The 22,441-nt window shown below is 59.8% G+C and overlaps 1 protein-coding gene across 2 annotated transcripts in view; it reads left to right on the top strand.

Moving 5' to 3' along the window:
- The first annotated feature begins 3,360 nt into the window (after positions 1–3,360).
- The window catches only part of LRRC4B (leucine rich repeat containing 4B), a 43,053-nt gene continuing 23,972 nt past the window's right edge, over positions 3,361–22,441 (top strand). The window contains exons 1-2 of one of the 2 annotated variants that reach the window (XM_086353779.1): positions 3,361–3,500; positions 21,136–21,467. In XM_086353779.1, coding sequence (XP_086209905.1) covers positions 21,171–21,467 — 297 coding nt within the window. In that variant the 5' untranslated portion in view covers positions 3,361–3,500; positions 21,136–21,170. Of the gene's footprint in view, positions 3,501–18,866; positions 18,987–21,135; positions 21,468–22,441 lie in introns of those variants that run through there. The other variant, XM_086353778.1, reaches the window with a different exon arrangement.

Below are 22,441 nucleotides of genomic sequence, written 5' to 3'. Positions count from 1 at the left end.
TTGATTTTGGGTTAGCCTCTGAAATGCTATCCCAAAGGAAATGCATACTTTACATTTGATTTTTTTTTTTAATAGTAAACGTACCTTTTGACTGTCCATTACTATGTGGGGGAGGGGGAGGTCCTGGGGTCACTGCCACTCCTTCTTAGGTAATAGAGTTTCTGGTCCATCATAAGCCCCACTCAGTGTTGAAAACGTGCATTAAAAAAATGGGGATCGGGGTTTAGGTTGCTCAGGACTGTCGCTAGAGTTCAGCTTTTGGGCCAAGTTTAGGGGACAGACAGTCGCCTGGGCTTGGTTTTGTGTTTGCGCTAATCTGGGGTTCTTCTTCCTCCCTTTCTGCTCTCCCTGTGTCTGCTCTGTTTCTGCCACACCTGTCCTATCTCCTCTCTCAAACAGGACAAACCTGCAGCCAGCCCCATGCCTCTGCTTGCCATACTTCCTCAGCCCATGGACTCTCAACCCAGGCGGCTGCTTCCTTATCATTTAAATCTCAGCTCAAATGCCACTTCCTCCGAGAGGCATCCTCATCACCTGCAGCCTGCCGCCCCACCCACCTCAGTCTTCCTAGTGGTTTTTTGCTGCATCGGACCTTAGTTGCATTACTGGAGATCCTTATCATTTAAATCTCAGCTCAAATGCCACTTCCTCCGAGAGGCATCCTCATCACCTGCAGCCTGCCGCCCCACCCACCTCAGTCTTCCTAGTGGTTTTTTGCTGCATCGGACCTTAGTTGCATTACTGGAGATCTTTCGTGACGGTGCACGATTCTCTACTTGCGGTGCACAGGCTTAGCTGCTCCACAGTGTGTGGCAAGTAGGATCTTACTTTCCTGACCAGGAACTGAACCCACATCCCCTGCATTGCAAGGCAGAGTCTCTTAACCACTACACCACCAGCGAAGTCCTGTCCTAGTGCTCTTCTATTTCTCTGAAATAGGTTCAGGCCAGGCCAGGAAGGCTTGGGAGCTGGTAAGATGTGGAAATTCTTTTGTACTTCCCCATTCTGGCCTCTCACCAGCAAGCCTCCAGGAACTGAAGGGTTAACTCTGGGCACAGCAGGGGCCCCCCAGATCCTGCTCAGCCTGTGTCCACCAGTGCCCAAGCATCCCTGAAAGTCCAGCTGGGGCTGGTTGTGAGGAATCATCTAGATGTTCATGCAGTACTCAGCACAGTGTCCAAGTCTGACCGAAGCCAGGAAACGCTGGCTGTTATTACTATTACTGTTTTACCACCATTATCACCACTGACCTTGAGCCTGTACTATGCTGCGCTCTAGGGTGGCTGTGTTCACACCTCCCATCTCCTAAACTCGGTTTCCTAGCAGCACCAAGGTGGGGACCCAGTGCTCCATGACCCACTTGGGGCTCCCAGGCCCCGGCCCATCTCTCTCTCCTTCCTCAGTTTCCCTTCTCTGTAGTGCTCACATCTCATTAACCAGTCACAACCCACAGCCACTTCTTACGCACCCAAAGGTGACCCACTTTCCCTCCCTGCCTCCCAGCCCCCCTCTTTCCCCAGGCAGGCTTCCACTTCACCCGATTTCTGCCTGTGGGGAAGAAGGGGATATATCGGCCCCTCCTGAGGCTCTCAGAAAAGAGAGGAGTCAGTCTCTCTGGGGACCTTGCCACTGAGGGAACTTGTATCTCTCTTTGTCCAAAGTTAGTAGCTGGACTTTGGGTGGGGTGGGACAAAGAAGAGGTGAATTTCCTGCCTGGGAGGAAATTCAGTGTCGGGAACAGGGACTGCCTCCTTCCAGCCCCCTTCTGAATTTCTTTGCCCCCTAATCCCCCATGCCTCCCATCCTTGGTCCCTGAGCCTTTGGGGGCAGCAGATGGCGGGGCTGGGTCGGGGGGAGTTGATGAGGCAGGAGGAGGACGAGGTGACCTCTCAGAGGCCCCTGAGGCCTCTCCCCACCTCCCTGCACCCAAGGTGCAGAGCGGGTTCACAGCTCTAAATGTATCCCCAGCACCCGCAGCCAACACCTGGGGAGGTGAGAGAACGCGGTGGGGGGTCGGGGTGGGTGTGGGCCCATCCTCTGCCCTGCCACCCGACAGATCTGGGCCAGGGGCTCCTTGCCAGGGCCGGACCTCCTCTTTGCTCCTCCAAGATACTCCGTGCAGAGCCCGGACTCCGCGCTGAGATGCTGCCACCCTGGTCCCCCGAAGAGCCCAGTGTCCTCATCCGGAAAGTGGGTATGAGGATCCTCTCTCAGGTGCTGAGTCGGGAAGGGGTGACGAGGCGGGCAGCCCGTGGGGGTTCAAGTCCTGCCCAGGCCCCTGCCCTGCCTCGGCCAGCCTGCCTTCACGGCTCTAGCTGCCAGGCTCCTTCCTCCGCTGCCCTGGACCTCCCCTCTCCCCCGACCCCTCCCTCGGTCTCCGTCCTCTCATCTCGGTCCGCTTGGTTTCCCCGGGGCTCCCTCCCTGTCCCCACATTCCGCCCGCCCCGCTCAAAGCTCCCTGACCTTTCCTCCCGCCCTCTCCCACCTCTCCCCTTCCTCCTCCCTTCCCCCACTTGCCAGTTCCCGGGGCTCCTCCAGGCCCCCGACCATCTCTCCCCTCGCGGTCCCGGTCCTGTCCTCTGCCTGCCCCCTTCCTTCTCCCCAGCTCCGCTTCCTCTCCACCCCTTCTCTCTGGCCCTGCCGTGCCCTCCCGCATTCGCCCCTGCAAATATTTACCAAAGGTGCGCTAGGAGTTGCTCCTCTCCCAGCCTCCCATCCCGGGCAGGACAGGCTCGCCTCCCTCTCCTCTTCCCTCCATCCTTCCTGGCTCGTCCCCGGGTCCCTCTGTCTCTTCCCGGTCTCTGTCTCCCCCCGCTTCACCCCACCCCTCCCCCCTCGGCCACCCCCCTCCCTCCTCGGCCCTCCCCCCCCCGTTTCCTCCCTCCCTTCCTCCCCCCCCTCTTCCTCTCCTCCCTCCTCTCCCCCCTCCGCTCCTTCCCGGGCAGCCTTCCCCCTCCCGGCGCCCTCCCTCCCCTCCCTCCCGCTCCCCCTCCATCATCAGTATTCCGCTCCCGTCTCTGCCGCTCTCGGCTGCTCCCGGTCGCTGCCGCACCGTCCGAGGCGGGGGCCGGGGCCGGGGCCGGGGCCTGGGGGGGGTGGGGTGGGGGGAGAGCGGCGCCGGCGGCCCGAGGAGGGAGGGAGGGAAGCAGGCAGGAAGGCTGGAAGGAAGGAAGCGAGGAAAGAAAGAAGGGAAGAAAGGAAGGCAAGAAGGAAGGCGGGCCGGCGGACCAGGGAGCCGGGCCGGGCGGCGGGCGGGCGAGGAGGCAGAGCGGCCCCCCACCCCCTGCCGAAAGCCACCGCTGCCGCTGCGGAAGCCCCCTCCCCATCCAAGAGCCGGGGAGGGGGGCGCAGAACGCCAGAGCCCCGGGCCCGGCCGCAGCCCCGCCCCCCCGCGCCTCCCCGCAGCGGGCCTCGCACCCCAGATCCCGGTGCCTCATTGGGGGGGTCCTCCCCCCGCGGGCCGGGCATGCTGCCCCCCGGAAGGAGCCCCTTTCCTCGCTGTGAGTAGCCGCCGAAGGGCCCGGGCGGGGGCGGGAGGAGGAACCGCGGGGGGGCTGGGGTGGGGGGGGGCATTCTCTAATTAGGGGACCGTGGTCTCAGGCCTCCTCCAGGATGGGGGGGGGGGGCGGCAGAGGACAATGGGCGGGGCCTGCTGGAGAGCAGAAGCCGGTGGGAGAGGCGGTCGGGTGGGGGTTCTTAGTTCTGTGTGGGGGGTCGCCGCCGCCGAGGGATGGGGGGTGGAAATGCACGTCTGGCGGTCGCTGCGTATCCAGCCGTGGGGCTGAGGATGGAGGCTGGCGGGGAGGGGGGCGCCTCGCTGGATGTAGGTTTGGGCCCCCTCTCTGGGTCGGGAGTCCGAGTTCTCCCCCCCAATTGCCCCTCCCACCTTCCACACCGCTGCTGCTTGGGGTGGGGGGGGGCACTCCAGTGATGGGGAGGGGGGAAGAGGCGGGCACGGGGTTTCCTTGGTGACCGCGCCTGGCAGGAGCGGTTGCCGTGGCAACCGGGGAGAACCGGGGAGTTTGGGAAGTGAGAATGGGAAAAAACGGAGGGGTGACTGGGGAATGAGACACCCCCCTCCCCAACCTGCAGCCTTTCTCCCTCTGGGGTCCCCCAACCCCGACTGCGGGGCCACCGAACCCCGGTCCCTCCCTCTTCCCAAGACCCCCTTCCTTGACCCCATTCTGCTTCGTGGGGCCTTGCATCCCCAGGCACGTGTCTCTCTGGGACCACTACCTGCCCCTCACCGTCCTTAGCCTTCTCCGCTTGGGGCCCTCCCCTCCCCCACTTGCTGCCCTCCCAGGCCTTCCCTCCCTCATACCTGCTCTTCTAGGACCTTCCAACTGCTCCTCATCTTCCCCTCAGGATCCACTCATCTCTCCCCTCGCACCCCCTACCCCCGTCTCTCACTGTCTCCCCGATATCACCCCTTGATCCCCTCTCCAGGAGACCCCAACTTTAGCATCTTTCTCCTCTAGCCCCCAGTCCCTACCTTGTTCCCCTCAGGACCCTTACCACTTCCCCTCTCTGTTTAGGACCCTCACCTGGGCAGGGGTCTGGAGCTCCTTTCCAGCACTCCCAAACTCTTTCGCTCCATCCTGCTCTGTCTGGGACCCCCTTCTGTGACCTTTCTTCACTCAGGGCCTCCATCCTCGCCTCCTCACTTCAAGGGCTCCCCTAGTCCCCGTCCTCCGGTCCTAGGGGCCTCCTCTCTGGAACCTCTCCTCGGACCCTCGGGTTTTCCCGACTCCCCTTCAGTCCCTGGGAGCCCGAGACCCAGGCTCTGTCCAGGGTTCCGCCCACGTTTTCAAGCCCCCACATCCGCAGGCTTCTCCTTCTCTCAGGCCAGGGGTCCAGCCACTCTCTCTGCAGGCCTCGGGGTCCTGAGGCCCAGGATGCCCCCTCGCCCGCTCACCCTTAACCGGTCTCTCGGGCACTCCCATCTTCCGTCTCCCTCCCCACCCCCACTTCCTCCGAAGCCCCGGGCCCTTCTTCCCGCCGCGCTCCTTGCAGCCTCAGACCGGGCTTTCTGGAAGAGACTTTCTCAGGGTGAGGAAATCCCCTGGGGAGAGCCCAGCTGGGAAGGGGAGGGGGGAGGGAGTCTCAGGGCCGCCCCTCGGCCCCCTCCCCACCCCCTCCCCAGCTGGGAGCTGCAGTCGAGCCTCCGCAGCGCCCCATTGCTATGCGCCTCACATCCCGAGTTCCCGGCCGCGCAGCCGCCAGACAGGAACTCGGGCTCCGGCGGCAGCTGGGAGTAGCCTTCGTCGCTCCCTCCTGGTCCAGGCCGCGGGCATCATCCTTTCCCCGCTTAAAAAACTCCCCGCCCCCCACCCCCGACCTGGGCCAGGATTGGCCCCCTTCCCTCTTCCTGTCTCTTCGCTCCTTCTCACCTGAACCTCCTTTTCCCCTCCCCACCGCCCTTCTTCCCTGGGGTCTCCTCTGATCCTAGCACCGGAGCGTTCGAAAGCACACTCAGGAAAGAGGGACAGAGAGCAGAGCGGGAAGGATTCAGACGAGGCAGGGAAAGGAGGGAGACAGAAGAGACAGAGAGAGGCACAGCCAGAGTGAGACAGGGGGACCCGACTCCCAAACACACACACACACACAACTAGGGCGCATCACCACGGAGCCAAACATACACGGAGTTAATTTCCAAAAGAAAGGAGAGTCGGGGAGAGAAGGGAACACACACCATCCTCACACTCAGGGAGCAGGCGAGGCAGAGACACAGGGAGCCACAGACTCTGGGAGCATGGGGACAGACCCGGGCACAGGTGACAGGGAGTCCGGGGGCACCCCAACACCAGAAAGGTGCAGGGGCGACTAAGAGGCACAGGGTCCAGCCTGCTGCAGAGAGTCAGCCATCGGTGGAGGGCAAGAGGGAGAGTGTGCGAAAGACAGAGGCGTGTGCAAGCAGAGATGCACATGTGCGTGTGTGCACACACACGCACACACACACAGTCATTCACTCGCAGCCAGAGACTCAGATGTGGAATCAGACAGACCCAGTTAACCACTCGGCTTTGGTACCCAGAGCCAGGGAGGAAGACCGGAGGGAGAGACAAGTGGCCAGAAATAGGCCCTCACACCTGGTAGCCCTGGGACCTCACACTCACAGAGACACAAATGTAGAGGCGCGGAGGCGGTGGCCTCAGAGCTGTGAAGGTGCAACCCCATGTGCTTCTGGTCTAGTCTCAGAGCCCAGCTCGAGGGGCCAGGTGTGTGAGTGTGAGAGTGTGTGTGTGTGTGTGTGTGTGTGTGTGTGTGTGTGCGCGCGCGCGCGCTGAAGGGACCCAAGCAATCGCCCTTCAACCCACCCTGAAGTTAGGAGAGTGCCCGGGTGCCCCGAGTCAGAGAGCTCCGCGGAATTAAGACATCAGTTCCTAGAGGGCCGTTGACGCATCTCTGGAAAATGGAGCCAGGGTCCAGCGCAAGCACACAGGCAACCAGGCCGGGTGGAGAGAGGCAGGTCTCCTGGCGGAAGCGGAAGCGCGGAAGTTTCAGCGTCTTCCGGTGTCTGCGCCTCCCCTCCCTACCCTCTTGACTCACCTGTCTCCTCTCCTTGGACGGTGGGGCTGGTCTCTATCGCACCCTCCCCCTCCTTCACACCCTCCGTGGCCTCCCTGGCTGCTCATCTGTCCCAAGGTGTCGCCTGGACCTCCTGTCTCCTATCCTGCACCTCCATGTCCCGTCCCTCCCCTCGGCTGACCCTTCACCTCCCCACTCCAGCCCAGTGCCTTCGGGTCCTAGCTCCTCTGTGTACCTTTGCCTCTATTTCCATTTCTCTTCACCCAGGCTTCCTGCACCCTTCTTTTTCTTCCATGCACTCGCCCTCGCCACAACCCTGAGCAGTTACACTGGTGTCCTGAAGACCACGAGTCTTAATTCCCCCAGTACTTTCAAAGTGTTGAAAGTGTTGCCAACTTTTTTTTTTAATTAGCGATTTCACATAAAAAACTCATTCTCATCAGGAGAAAAAAAGTGTTTATATGTGGTGACTTGTAACTAGACATTGTGGTGCTTATTTTGCAAATAATGAATTATTATGCTGTGTGTTGTGGTTGTTTAGTCGCTAAATCGTCTTTGACTCTTGCTACACCACGGACTGTAGTCTGCTAGGGTCCTCTGTCCCTGGGATTTCCCAGGCAAGGATACTGGGGTGGGTTGCCATTCCCTTCTCAAAGAGATCTTTCTGACCCAGAGATCGAACCCGTGTCTCCTGCTTGTCAGGTGGATTCTTTACCACTGAGCCACCTGGGAAGTCCATTGTGCTATACACTTAAAGCTAATATAATATAATATTCAATTATACCTCAAAAAGAAATAGCCAACTTATCAGGTTCTTTTGAATATTTCTCCCCCACCTCCTACCTCTGGGTATCAGTGGGCTGTGTTTGGGTGCCCTGAGGGCCAGCCCTCCCTACTCTTTTCTAATCTGCTTCATCCATCTGTCTTCGCTGCTGCTGCTAAGTTGCTTCAGTCGTGTCCGACTCTGTGCAACCCCATAGACGGCAGCCCACCAGGCTCCCCCGTCCCTGGGATTCTCCAGGCAAGAACACTGGAGTGGGTTGCCATTTCCTTCTCCAGTGCATGAAAGTGAAAAGTGAAAGTGAAGTCGCTCAGTTGGGTCTGACTCTTAGTGACCCCATGGACTGCAGCCTACCAGGCTCCTCTGTCCATGGGATTTGCCAGGCAAGAGTACTGGAGTGGGGTGCCATTGCCTTCTCCATCTGTCTTCCCTACCCAGTGCTATAGTCAGCTGAGTTCTCCACCTCTGCTATTTTCTCTTCTCTCCCTCCAAGTGGCTCTTACCACCACCCCCCACACGCACTGTCTACACTTCTTCCCTTGGTTTTCTTCCAGAATTGGGGCTCTCTCTGCCTGTTCCTCTTGCTGCATCATTCTTTGGGGCAGTTCTGCCCCAGCTCTGAGCCTCCTTGGAGCCAGGGCCTGCCTCCCTGCCACACCAAGGGAGGGAAGACTCATAAGGCCACCAGGCTGCAGAGTACACACAAGTTCTCCATGGCCACAGCCCCTTGAGGTGTCTAGAGCCAGCGCTGCATGAAGCCACTGTGTTACAGCCCGTCCTTGGCTTACTGACAGCCAGGGTGGGCCCCAGACCCTACCCATGTCCCCCGTGAGTCAGGTTGCAGCCCAAAGGCAGGGGTGGGCGTCCCTGTGTGTTGAAGGAAGGGCAGGTACACACTTGGAAGCTCACCGGTGCCAGTGCAGGTCTCAGAGGACATGGGGCTCGGTTCCAGGGGAGGAGGGGCTTCACTTGGTCTCATCTTGGAGTCAGGGTGACATGAGGTCCCCTTGGTGCCATGACCGTGCCCAGCCCCACCATCAGTTGCTCCATCATCACCCTTGTCGGGGTGAAGGGAGAATGACCGTGTTTCCTCTCTGGCAGGGTGTAGGAAGCCTCTTCATCTCTGACTTTAGAAACCCCCTCCTCTTTGCTAGGGAGAACCTCCTTTCCCTTCCCTTCCCAGTCCCTGAGAGTGGGGTGGCTCTACCAGAGAGGGGGGTGGCGGGAGAGTTAACAGAGTGGCAGAATGCCCCCTTGTTGCCTGGAAACCTACATGCAACTGTTGTCAGGCAGGTGGAGGGGACAGGCTGCATCTGACACCTGAGAGATGGGCTGGTAGGGGCTTTACAGGCGGCAGTCCATCCCAGGGGACAGCTGGGTTCCCCAAGAGAGCTGCAGAGAGTGAGAACGCTGGGTCCTGGTCTGTGTGTGTGGAAGGGGGATTTGAGAAGCCTATGTGTGATTCAGATGGGGAGGAGAGAGGGAGCGAGGTGGGGCTGGTGCAGCGACCCAGGCAACCCCCTTCCTGTCTCCAATTGGGTCCCCCTGAACCCCTCAGCCCATACTCCTGTCAAAGTGTTGAGCTTACACCCCAGAGCTCTTGTTCAAATACTGTGACAAGGGTCAGAAAGCAGTGGCAGCCCCAGCTCTCCCAGAGGGCCAACCCCAGGCAGTAAGTGTGGAGATCTGCCATCCACTTGTCTGGAACCCTCAAACACAGGGCAAGAGATAGTGATAAGAGCTGACATTCATTAGAACTTACTCTGGGCCAGGATCTGTGTGGGTCATTCCATGCGGATTCGTCCTGTTATCTCCTCTTGGGAGTCCTGGGAGGGAGGCATGATCATTGTCCCTAGTTTGACAAAAGGCTGTCAGAACTGAGGCTGGGAGAGATGAGGTCCTGTGCCCAAGATCACCAAGCCAACAATGGCAGGGCTGGGACCGCAAACCCAGGCACTGGCCACCCTGTGGCTTGCCTGTCCCAGCTGAGACACTGCTTTCCAGGGGGGGAAACTGAGACCCAGAGAGGGCAACATGCTGGCCCATCAGGCCCCTGAGTGGCAATTAGGATTGTTAATAATAACGATAATGAGATTGTTAATAATAATCAATTCAAAAGGTTAGACTTCAAAGGAGACACTGGAGTTCTGGTAATTCACAGGTTCCTGGCCTCCCAATCTTGTTAATGCCCTTCAAACCCTAGAAGGGATAAGACATATCCTATCCCCTGGGGCCGATTGTCACAGATTACTTCCCTCGCCAAGGTGGGGGCATCCAGCTGAGCCTGGGCAGGGCACAAAGGCCCCTCAGGTGATTCTGTGGGCCCCCCAACCCAGTGATAAATGGACATTTTTGATCCATTTAGAAATGCTGGATATACATATGGGGGGGGTAGGGGATGGAGTCACAATGAGAAAAAGATTTGTTCTTCTGACCCAGTAAGAATAAACAATAACGGTTATTAATTATTTACTAATAATAATACTGGAAAAGACCCTGAAGCTGGGAAAGATTGAGGGCAGGAGGAGAAGGGGGTGACTGAGGGTGAGATGATTGGATGGCATCACTGACTCAATGGACATGAGTCTGAGCAAACTCCCGGAGATGGTGAAGGACAGGGAAGCCTGGTGTGCTGCAGCCCATGGGGTCACAGAGAGTCGGACACGACTGAGCGACTGAACAACAATAATGATTGTTACCACTACCACTGTGCCCAGCACTAGACAGGTCACCCTGAGTCCCCACCTGGGGGGCCGGAGGGGAACATGGCGAGAAAGCAGCGAGTCAGCGTAGACCCAGGCCTCCCTGACAGCCATGCTCTTGCCACTCTGACAGCGCGACGCTATCTAGGAGGAGAAGGATGGTCAGTCACAGAAGAGCTTTATTGAGACCTTTCTATGTGTCAGGCACTGCACTCAGCCCATCACAGACACCATCACAGATATGGGACCACAGATTCCCCACCATCCAAGGAAGCTGATTAGCTATTTTTCCTCATCATTAGCTATTTTCCTAAGTTCTAATGAAATATGAGCTATTTTCCTCATCTTACAGATGAGCAAACTGAGGCCCTGAGAGGCAATGTCCCCTTTCCAAGGTCCCATGTCTAGTAAGTGTGACAATCAAGGTGCTAACCCAGGTGTGCACCGCCCCCCACCCCCAGCACACCCTTAGACAGGGCAGGGGCAGCGGGAGGGTTCCTGTCCCATCCGGAAATGGAATGTGGGAGGGGACTGCACGTTTAGGGGGCCCTTGAGTACTTGCTGCAGGACCAGCATCCCTGGGAGATGCGGGATCTCCACTTCATCTTGGACCCACCGAATCAGAACCTACACTTTCACAAAGTCCCCAGTGGATCTGGATGCACTGATGTCTAAGGAATGTGCTCCTGTTCAAGGAGTTTTCAACTTCTGGTTACTGTTAGTAGAACAACCTCTTCTCTCTCCTCTTTTTTTAAAAAATGTAGTAGTTCTGCACACCCTGAGATGGAAAACAGAGGGCAACATCAGCCTTCCAGGGGACAGCAAGGGAAGCAAAGGGGAGGGAGGTCACACACAGGCTGGCTCACACCAGGGCCCTCCCCACCTGCAAACTCACCCCCATGCACCCCTACGAAGCCTTGGCAGTGGCCACTGTTTTGAAAGCCATCAATACCAGGCTAGGTCCTAGTTCTCTCCTGGGTAGATTCAATTCAACAGTGGTGTTAGCTCCTCCCCACCCCAACATCCAGAGTCACGGAGAGTATAGGGGGCCTGGAGGTTCGGCTTCCTTCCCTCTCTGGGCTCCTAACCAGGACCAGGTGGGGTCACGGGTACATTGAGGACTTGGGAATCTCACGGCGCCTCAGTATGCTCTTGTGAAGTGGGCCTCAGCAGAAGCCTGGCATGGAGTATAACAGGTGGAGCCAGCCTGGCTTGGGTGCCCTGCTCTCAATTAAGTTAGTTTCTCCAGCTTTGATCTTCTTCAGAGTCCTTCCAGAGCGCTGTGAGGCTGTTGGGCAAGGTGTCTGAGCAGGAGCCCAAGTCCTGGGGACTCAGAACTGGTTTCAAGTGAGACTGAGGCTGAACTGGGAGACACTGGGATGGCTGTACCACGCCGCCCAACACAGGAACCACCACGGTCACAGTCACGTGTGGCCATCGACATTTAGATTAATTTAAAGTGGGACTTCCTTGGTGATCCAGTGGTTAAGACTCCACCCTTCCACTGCAAGGGTATGGGTTTGATCCTTGGTGGAAGAGCTAGATCCCACATGCCACAGGATGCAGCCAAGAGAAAATTTTTTTCTAGATAAATTTTAAGTAAATCAGCAGTTCAATTCCTCAGTTGCACTCACCACATGGCAAGTGCTCGAAGCCACACGTGCTGGTGACCACACCCAACAGCACAGAGAGAAGGTGCTGGGGGACAGTGACCCATTCAAATACTGAACTGGTCCCACACTGGCTGGCAAACAGCTGCTGCTCTTTCCTCATCCCCTGCCCTCCCAGCCTTTCTCATATGGTGCATGCTTGCATGCTAAGTCACTTCTGTCGTGTCCGACTCTATGAGATCCTATGGACTGCAGCCTGCCAGGCTCCTCTCTCCATGGGGATTCTCCAGGCAAGAATACTTGAGTGGGCTGCCATGCCCTCCTCCAGCGGGTATTCCCCACTCCCACCATGAGGGACTGAACCCCTGTATGTTATATCTCCTGCATTGGCAGGCAGGTTCCTTACCAATAGCACCACCTGGGAAGCCCCTGGCATAGGGTTCAGTTCAGATGAGTTCAGTCGCTCAGTTGTGTCTGACTCTTTGCAACCCCATGAACCACAGCATGCCAGGTCTCCCTGTCCATCACCAACTCCCAGAGTCTACCCAAACTCATGTCTGTTGAGTCCATGATGCCATCCAACCATCTCATCCACTGTCGTCCCCTTCTCCTCCTGCCTTCAATCCCTCCCAGCATCAGGGTCTTTTCCAATGAGTCAGCTCTTCCCATCAGGTGGCCAAAGTATTGGAGTTTCAGCTTCACCGTCAGTCCTTCCAACGAATATTCAGGACTGATTTCCTTTAGGGTGGACTGGTTGGATCTCCTTGCAGTCCAAGGGACTCTCAAGAGTCTTCTCCAACACCACAGTTCAAAAGCATCAATTCTTCATTGCTCAGCTTTCATAGGGTACCTGTTTTAAATTCCCATTTCTCAGATGAGGAAACAGAGGTGCAAGGTATGGTTCCCAGCAGAAAATTGGCAGCAGCCTGGGACTGGAGTGGGTTCGCGTCTTTCCCCACGCACCAGCCAGACTATGAGTCCCAGTTGACCCTTGCCCGTCATTTACTGGCCAGACCCCTTCCTGGGCCGCCTTGCTCCAGCTCCAGCTCTGAGCTGCTCTGTCACTGACATCCTGTGTTAGAGGAGGAAATGGGAGCCCAGAGAGGGGGAGGACCTGGCCCAAGATAGCACAGCCAGCGACACAGAGCAGCCAGGCCCAGGGTCCCTCCACCAGTGCCTCCTGCAGTAAAGATTGGGGTTAGGAGGGTGTCTAGCCACCTCACCATTCTTCTCCCCTCTGCAACCTCTTTCCCTGCCCTCTCCACTTCCCTGGCTCTAAGAATTTGACCCCTGGATGGATCAGAAGACCCAGGCCTCTCCTCCTGCCTCATCACCTGCTTCTGCCACTGTTGCAAACTGGCAGTATCTTTTCCTTCTCCTCTCCATCCCTGTGGTCCCCCTGCCCCAGCCTCATCCTCTCTCCCTGGACCTTTGACCCAGCTCACCCCTAGCCTCCAGTCTCTCCCAAGAGTCCACTCAGAGGGAACTTCCCAACCCAGAGCGGACCCCACGCTCCCGTCACAGCCTCCCAACCCCAGCGTCCACACCCCCACCTCTCAGCGGGCAGTGGAGGCAGGACGTCTTTGTAACGGAGCTGGACTCTGCAGATCCCCGGCTCCCACCCGCCTCTCTGGTCCCCAGGGCTTTGTACGCAGGGGGTCCCCACCCCACGCACCCGTCTTCACCCGTGAGCCTTGGCTCCTGCAGCTTTCAGCTTTGCCATCACCTCCCCCCGGCCAGGAGTGGCGCCCCTCAGAGACGCTCCAGGGCCTTCAACCCTGAGCTCATGCTCTCACTCAGCCCTTTGTGGGTCTCCCCTCTGGACCGCTAACTCCCCCAAAACAAAGGCAGGTTCCTCTGCACCTGAGGCCCCGCAGCCGGCAGGGAACCCAGTGGTAGGCAGCGCTCGCTGGCACCTCCATTCTGCGAGTGTGGAGAGGCTCTGTGGGTGCCTGGAGGGTCACAGGCATCCAGGATGCAGCTGGACAGAGGAACCCCCTGCCTGGGGAGCTCACCTCCTAGTGCCCAGACAGGCAATCAGCAGGACCAGTTGTGGTCCATCAGATAAGGGCGGGCCAGCCGATGAGGGTTGTGAAGGGAAGGAGGTGAAGTGTAAGGGGTGGGATGGGGGGCGGAGGGCTGAGACACCCTCCCGGAGGTGGCATTGGAACAGGCCGGAATGGAGACAAAGGGAGACACGAAGACCTAAGGAGGCCTGCTTCAGGCAGAGGCAACAACAGGAGCCAAGGCCCAGAGGAGGGAACAAGCCTGGGATGTGGGCGGTACCTCGGGAGGTGGTGCGGAGCAGGAGCAGCCCCTCTGTAAATATCCCTCCAATGAATAGATGAAAGATCAAATAAATGACCCCGCCAGTGCGTCTCTGCGGGGTGGGTGTTGGGGGAAGACAGGAAAATATAGGCTCCTTGACCCAGCAAGTCACCCCTCCCTAGCCTACCCCTGCCGAAGGGAGCCTGGGGCAGTCCTGAGCTGAGACCCCAAACTGTCCCCAGCAGCAATCGTGAGGGGTCTGGGCCGCCCTATTTCTAGGGTGGTTCTAGCTCAAAAGTTAGGCGACTGTCAACTCCTGAGGCTTTGGGGGTGCTTTTATTTTAAAAGCATTCAGGACACGGACTGGCTCAGAGAGACACGCGTGTGAACTCGTTTCATCCAACCCTGAAGCCTGCCGGCACCCTCCCCCCTCCCCACCTTAACAGCTCTCGGCCCCCCAGCAGGACAGACATCCAGAGAGGGAAGAGATCCTCTCTGCCAGGCTTTGATGTCTCTCCACCCTCCTGGCTCCAGGCTCCTCTCCCCCCCGCCCCCACCCAGTCCCTCACAGTCGGGAAGTTCTTCTTTAGATCTAACCTCCATTCCTCTTGCTGTGACGGCAGTCAATTTCCTATCTCTTCTCTCACCTTCTGAACTTCCCCCAGGAAAAAAAATGAGTACGTGCCGACAGGAATGCTCCCTGCTTCCCTTTTCTCCTTGCCCCGCCTCTCCTGGGCCCCTGAATTTCCCAGCTGCCATCTGCTTGAATCCTCTTAGGCGCGATGCCCTGAGAGTTCTCAGGACTGGGGCTTGGGAGGATGGAGAAGCTGGTGAGGCCTGTGCCTCCATGCCTCCACTTTCCCCCTGGATCTCAGCTTCCTGTCTAGGTTCCTCTGTTCCCCTTGAAGCCTCTCCCTCTCCCTCCCCTGGTGCCTCAGACGGTAGAGAGTCCACCTGCAATGCAGGAGACTTGGGTTCGATCCCTGAGTCACAAAGAGCCCCTGGAGAGAAGAACGGCAACCCACTCCAGTATTCTTGCCCGGAGAATTCTGTGGACAGAGGAGTCTGGCGGCTACGGTCCATGGGGTTGCAAAGAGTCGAACACAACTGAGCGACTAGCACGTTTTCTGTCTTGCCACCTCGCCTTGGTCTCTGCTTCTCTGCTTCCTCGCTGACTCTGTGTCTGTCCCTTTGTGCTTCTCACACCTCTTCTCTCTGGGCCCTCTCGCAGCTCTGTGTCAGCTTTGTCTCTTGCACCACATAGCGGTGGAGGATCCTAGTGTCAAGGCTTCTCCGGGGCGCTGGGGTAAGAGAGGCAGCACGGTGACCTGGCCCAGGGCTGGGGCTTGGGTTCCAGTCCCAACTGTCCCGCCTCCGGGCTCCATGACAATCGGCCGGTGCCTGCAGCCCTCAGGATCTGCTTCTCCATCTGGGAAATGGGCACAAGGACAATGACTTCCTCCTAGGGCCACAGGGAGAAGCCAGCAGCTCCAGGGGAGGGGGCCCCCCAGGTGGCACTAGGGGTAAAGAACCTGCCTGCCAGTGCAGGAGACATTAAGAGACGTGGGCTCGATCCCAGGGTCGGGAAGATCCTCTGGAGGAGGAAATGGCAACCCACTCCAGTATTCTTGCCTGGAGAATCCCCATGGACAGAGGAGCCTGGTGGGCTACAGTCCATAGGGTCGCAAAGAGTCGGATACAACTGAATGGCTTAGCACACACACACCAGGTGACGGCGGGCAGCACTCAGTTGGCGCTGGGCCCATAGTGAAAGCTCACTGGAGCTCCCCGTCACTGTCACGGGTGCACCCTGGCCGTAGGGGACACAGAAGGCAGGTCACCTTTGAGCAGGTCCCCCAGGAGAATTGTCCCTGCTATCAGGACAAACTGGAAAGTCTGGAGCCCCTCAGCTCTGGGGAGGCTGACAGGGAGGGGCCCCATCCCAGCTGTGTCTTTGGCCTTGAACAGGCGACTTTGCTTCTCTCTGCCTCACTTTTCCTGTCTGTGAAATGGGGGTAAGAGCAGTCCCCTGTCAGAGGGCCAATGGGAGAGCAATGGTAAATGCTAGCCAACCTGCCAGCACGGAGCCCAGTCCCTCTAATACTGACAGCTGACCAGAGCTGGGGTGTGAAGGTCTGGAACAAATGCAGGGAAGAACTGTCTTTAAAAGGAGCGAGGTGTTTGGCCCGAGGAGCCTGGGGGAAGCGGCTGGGAGAAATGAAGAAAACCCCAAGAAGTTGAGGTAAAGGGTAAGGGAGGGGCTGGAGAGCCGCTGGGACCCAGGGAAAGCCAGAGGGAGCCCTGGTGGGGAAGGCTGCAGGAAGGGCTTTGAGGGGGTCGCTGGGGCAACTGCTGCACTGAGGGGTCCCAACCTCAGTGACAAGCCACTGGGATCAACGGGTAGAGATCTTGCTGGGCCAGATACATGGCGGACATTCGTGCATGGTGGTGGCATTATTCAAGGAGATGCTGTGAGTCAGGCGTGTACCTCAGCCCTGAAGAGGGTTAGCCAGCACTCCTGTTGGCTGGTTTGGAGGGATGTATCTGGGGCCAGGTGTCCCCTTGGTGCACAGCGGTGTAGCCCACACAGGTGGCATCGGAGATGTGGCTCCCCTCAGATTGGCCTGCGTTTGGTGGGTGAACACAGCTGCCCTGGGGACCTTGGGTAGAGTATCTGGGAGCCGATCAGCCGTGGCACCACGGCGTGGGCACGGATGTCCAGCTGAAGGCGGTTGTGTTCATGGTATATGGATGTGCTGCCTCCACCAGGCTGGCCTCCCGGGATGGGAGGGAACGTCGGGATTCAGGACGTGTAGGGGATGAGCCTGAGATGTGCAGCTGGGAGTGCGTATCTGGGCTGAGTGTGCAGAGAGGGGCATCTCTGGGTGACGGTAGGAGGGAAGGCATCTAAATGAGTCAGATAACTTACCTGCTGATGCCTCCACTCGGGGTTCATTGAGCACCTACCCTGTGCCAGGCACCATCTAAGTGCCGGGAACCAGAGTGCACACATTAGACGAGGTCCCTGCCCTTGAGGAGCTTACACTCATGGGCTTGTTGTTCAGTCACTGCAGTCGTGTCCAACTCTTTGTGACCCCACGGACTGTAGTCCACCAGGCTCCTCTGTCCATGGGATTCTCCAGATAAGAATACTGGGAGTGGGTTGCCCAGATCCGGAAGCAGCAAGAAGTTACTGTGTCCCGAAGTGGTTGGGTGAGCAGGGGAGCATCAGAGGGTCTGCTTAACCTTGGTCAGGTTACACACACACACACCTACTCCCCGCCCCCCCTCGACCCCCTCCACTCACCCAGACAGCATGTGAGGGCCGCTGAGCACTGGAGGGGCGGGACCCCTCAGACCACCTGTGGGAATAGTCTGGGAGGGAGGGCGAGAGTCAGAGAGGGGAGACCAGTGAGGAGGCACCTCTGATCACCTAGGGGAGATGGTGGCGGGGATAAGAAGTGGTCAGATCTGCATTTACTGTCAAGAGAGAGCCATTTCCTGAGCCAGTCAGTCCCCCAGTGGCCCCGTGAGATAGATACTATTATTATCCCTGTCTCACCGCGTTTTTCTGCAGCTCAGAAAAATGAAGTCACTGGCCCGAGGTCACACAGCAAGTCCAGGACTCAACCCAGACCCCCTGGTGCTTGACCTATCGTTTTCTACTACTGCCGCTTGACGGTGGGGCCTGGAGGGTGGCGGTAGCGTTTGTCAGCATCTCTAAGGGCGTCTGCACATAGTAGGGACATGGGGGGAAACCTGTTAGATGGATGGATTCATCGACTGATGGATGAGTAGAATGAACGGAAGAGGCTGCCCTGCCCATTTTGCAGAAGTGTATCAGGAGGCAGGTAGCTGGAAACAGCTGAGGTCCAGCGGGAGGGACTGCATCTGCGGGTGGGTTTCTTTGTGATATGAGCAGGGGTTGGCCCTCCGGCTGAAGGACTGGGGTGACGTGGGCCCGGTTCGCTGGTATATTGGGGTGGAGGTCTGTGCCCATGTGATGGGGGGAGCGCCTGGGGGAGCTTCTGGGGTGCTGAGGGGAGCGCCTGCCTGCAGAGGAGCCCTAGCTAGGTTGTCTGCACTCTGGGGGGCAGGTGTGGGAGGGGGTGGTGTGGCCAGCGGTGGAGGGGGGCGGCCAGCGCCCGCCCGGCCTGGTTTTGCAGCCCTTGAGGTTGTCTGGACCACGAGGCCGGGCTTGGCACGGCCCAGAGCCCCCCTTCCCCCACTTCCCCGGGCAGCCCAGCCTTCAACCTTCCTCCCCCGCTTCCCTCGACCTTCCCCGGCTGCCCAGAACCAATGGGTTAATTAGATAACAGAGCCTTTGATTAGCGGGGGAGGGGGAGGCCTCCGGCGCAAGGAAAGGGTGGGGGGTGGGGGGGCGGGCGAGGAGGAGGGAGGGGAGGCACCCGCCCCGCGCAGGAAGCGAGGAAGAAGATAGCGGGGAGGAGGGAGCCGAGGCGCACAGCTTGGCTCTGCACTGCCGTGTGACTAGAAATTGTAATCGCGGAGAAAGCGAGCGAGAGACAGACGGAGTCCGGCCGAGGGAGACCGAGACGGACGGACCGACGGACAGAGAATCTGACCGAGACGCGCTCCCCGACCGGCCTACGAGCGGGTGATGGGGGCGCAGCGAGAGTGAGGAGATGAGGAGGAGAGGGGGGCCCGGTGGTCCCAAGGGCAGCGAGGGGGGCGCCTGAGGAGGGGGTTGGAGGGGGGCCCTGAAGAGGTGGACGGGGGACTGGAGGAGGCAGGGGGGTCAGGGAGAGAGCAGGGGGCTGGGGTCCCCAGGGGGAGACGGGAGGCGGACGGAGGTGGGGGCGGGGGTAGCCGACCGGAGAAGGCGAGCCGGGAGGGGAGGAGGAGACGGTTGCTGCAGTGGCCTAGACGAGCCTCCCGGGGAGGGGGGGTGGGAAGGGCGACAGGCGAGGGGGGGGGGGCGCGGGGAGACCCAAGAAGCCCCTGCGCCCCCCCCCCGCCACAACCTCGACGGGAAACCCTGGAGGACTGGGGAGGCAGAGCCCCCGGCGGCTGGAGGCATGCGGAGGGGGGGGCCTGGGGCGCAGGGAGAGGCCCAGCGGAAGCCGAGCCACTGGGGTGAGTGTCCCTCGCGGTGTGTGTCGGGGGCCGGGGGGCGGGGGGAGACAAGCACGGAGAGATGGCGGAGGGCGAGGAAGGAGGGGAAGGAGGCCCAGGCGCCGCAGAAGCGGGTGGGGGTGGCTGCGGGCTGGCAGCGGGCGAGATGGGCACCGAGGCGGCGGGGAGAGAGACGCAGCGGCGGTCTGGACCTGGGGTGGGCGCTACTGGGCTCCCACCGTCCGAGGGGCATCACGATCTGGGGGTTCCCCGGCCTTGAATCCTGGCCCCCTCGGGCTGCGCGGCCTCTAGGCTCGGTTCGGGGGCGGGGGGCAGCGGAGAGGGAAGGGCGGGGGGCTGGCTTCTCACCCGTCTCGTGAGGTGGGGACGGGCATGGTGGGCGCAGGACGAGGACCGAGCAGGAGGGACGCGAGGACCCCACCGCCCTCGCAGCGCACACAGAGAGAGGCGCTCGCACCCCACTAGCCCTCCGGGCAGAAAGATGAGTCTGGGGTGTAGACCCAGGACCAGCCCTCCCCCCACCCCACTCCACCCAGCCCTATCTCTATGTGTCTGTGTCTGTATCTCTCCGCTCTGTCTCTCTTGTCTAGCTGTTGCTCTTCCCCTCACACACGCGCGCAGGCACACGGACACACGCACATGCATTTTTTTTTTTTGATCCGAGTTACAATGATGTTGGAAACCGCGGGGGGCTGGAGCGTGTGCGCGTGCGTGCGCACGGAGTGCGGGGGCGAGCCGCCCCTGGTCCTCGGGTCTGGGAGCGCGAGGGCGCGCCCCGTCACCGCTGAGGGTGCGCGCGTTTGTGCAGACCGCACCCGCCCCCCATCCCCGGTCCCCCCGGACTCCCCAGCGTGGGAAACTCTCGGGTCAGCCGTGTTGAAGCAGAGCTCGCGGGCGTGGGCGCGCGTGTGTGTGTGTGCGCTTGGGATGGAGAGGCTGCTTGGAAGGGAGGGCCGGGCGCCCCAGGGATAAACCCTAGACCACAGTCCCCTTCTGCCACTACCCAGCCAGCCCCAGGCTCCTCAGTGGCCTCATCCGTCAATTGGGTATCCTCACAGCTTCCTCCCGAGGCTCCGGGGTAGCTTAAACAAGCGTGTGCAGTCTGGCGCAAGAAGGGGCTGACTCACAATTCCCAAGTTATTGTCGTTTTCACTGCGACCGTCATGACTAGCCCATCTCCCTCTAACCCGTCTCTCCTCCTATGGAGATGGGGGTGAGAGGACCTGACCCCACGCCGCCCCCTCCCCTCCCAGAGCTCCGGGTGGGAGTCCCCAGTCACCCAGCCCCTACCCCAGCAGCGGCTCAGCCTCATCCTGCGGCAGCCACTGGCACAGACCCACCAGCCGCCATCGTGGCCTCCAGCGCCTGCCACCCTGGGCCACCTCCTCCCCTGTCATCGCCGCCAGTCCCCTGCCTCCCCGCGGGCTTCCTCCCAGCCTCACCTGCTCACACCTGGCCCTTCTGCACTTGCCTTGCCTGGCACCTCACCTTCTCCTTCAAGGTCCCCCTTTGAGTCTAACTTCAATCTTTCCAGCTGCTGCCAGGAGGGGCAGGGGAGACAGGAGCCCTGTGTGTGATGGTGGGTGAGGTGTCCGGGTCCCTGGGAAACCTGGCCTCTGCAAGCACTCCCTGGAAGGAGAAGTGGGGTGAGGGGGCATCCAGAGGTGCGTGCAGGTGGCGAGGGGACTCTGGTGGATGCCGAGTCGGGCGCCAGATCCCAACTCTGACTTTCTCAGCTTGGCTCATCACCTTTTGCCTGTCACTTGTGTCTCATCTGTCTGTCACTCCATCTCCACCTATTGATATCCCTTTGTGAAATCACACAAGGAGCCAAGTTTTTAACCTGGGCTGCTGTCTCCACCTGTCGGCACATCCTCTCCCCCTAGACTCAGTTTTCTGTTCTGGGAAATGGGCATAAAGTCTTCCCAGCACGGAGATGGTGAGCTGAGGGCCAGCCCCTGCTGTCTGCCTCCCTCGGCCTGTTGGGCCCTCATCACCTGGGACCTGGGGTGGCCTCGCCCCCTTGGGTCCTGAGCCTTGTGTGGCAGTGGCAGCAGAAAGCTGTCTGGACTCAGGGGAGGAGCTGGGCTTCTGGAGGGGGCAGTCCCTTCCCTCACTGAGCCTCTTCTTTTCTTCCCCCATACCACAGCCCCCCGGCGCCCAGGCGGAGCATGAACATTGAGGATGGCGCGCGCCCGCGGCTCCCTGTGCCCCCCACTGCCGCCCGGTAGGATGTCCTGGCCCCATGGGGCCCTGCTGTTCCTCTGGCTCTTCTCCCCGCCCCTGGGGGCCGGCGGGGGCGGCATGGCCGTGACATCCGCTGCCGGAGGGGGCGCCCCGCCGGCCACCTCCTGCCCCGCGGCCTGCTCCTGCAGCAACCAGGCCAGTCGGGTGATCTGCACCAGGAGAGAGCTGGCCGAAGTTCCGGCCAGCATCCCTGTCAACACGCGGTACCTGAACCTGCAGGAGAACGGCATCCAGGTGAGCCAGGCTGCTGCCATCGTGGGGGCCCTGGGGCAGGGGCGTGCGTGGTGGCCGGGCGGCTGGTCCCTCCTCCCTGAGCCACCAGCTCTTCGAGCCCATCCTTCCGTCCCTTGGGCACTTCTCGGACGCCATGTGCATCCTCGTCCCTTGAGCCGAGGCTGTGTCTTAGGTTTTCTCAGCATGAGGCTCCTCCATGTGTCTGGGCTGCGGCAGGACCGCCTGCCTGCCTCCCACAGCACGGGAGCCACAGGTCGTGCTGGGGGTGACCCTTTGCTGAGGCCCCCCATGCCATCTGCACTGCTGTGCCCGCCGCCTGGGGCACTGGTCACATGACGCTGGGCCTCAGTTTTTCCATCTGGGAAATGGGGATGATAAGAGCTCTGCCCGCAGGGCGGGTGCGAGGGCTGCTGGACTTCATACTTGTCAAGGGTGTAGACTTGCTCTGGCACGGGTAGCACTCATTCGCTTATGGTTCAGGGCTCCCGGGCCCAGGGAGTCTTTACGAGAGCCAAGCGTTCCCAGGTGCTGGCTCGTGCTGGAATGGGGCAGGTGCCATCCGATTATTATTGTGGTTAAGACAGGCCACCCAGGACGCTTTGGGGGCAGAGCTGCGCTGTTTTGAAGCAGGGTATCTCCTTCTCTGCTCTGTTGACTCTGGGGCTGGATCATCCTTGGTTAGGGGTTCATCCTTGGTTAGGGGAGTCATCCTTGGTTGGGGGAGTCATCCTTGGTTGGGGGAGTCATCCTTGGTTGGGGGAAGTCATTCTTGGTTGGGGGAAGTCATTCTTGGTTGGGGGAAGTCATCCTTGGTTGGGGGAAGTCATCCTTGGTTGGGGAGTCATCCTTGGTTGGGGGAGTCATCCTTGGTTGTGGGGGATCATCCTTGGTTGGGGGAGTCATCGTTGCTTGGAGCGGGGCATCCTGTGGGCTGTAGAATGTGGAGTGGCATCCCTGAGCACCAGAAGCCGGTA

Source organism: Bos grunniens, chromosome 18 (genome assembly GCF_055505025.1).
Source record: "Bos grunniens cultivar Pamir isolate PY7600 chromosome 18, Bosgru_T2T1.0, whole genome shotgun sequence".
In the NCBI taxonomy this organism is placed as follows: domain Eukaryota; kingdom Metazoa; phylum Chordata; class Mammalia; order Artiodactyla; family Bovidae; genus Bos; species Bos grunniens.
Note: the sequence above shows the minus strand (reverse complement) of the source record. Positions and strands in the feature narration are given on the sequence as shown.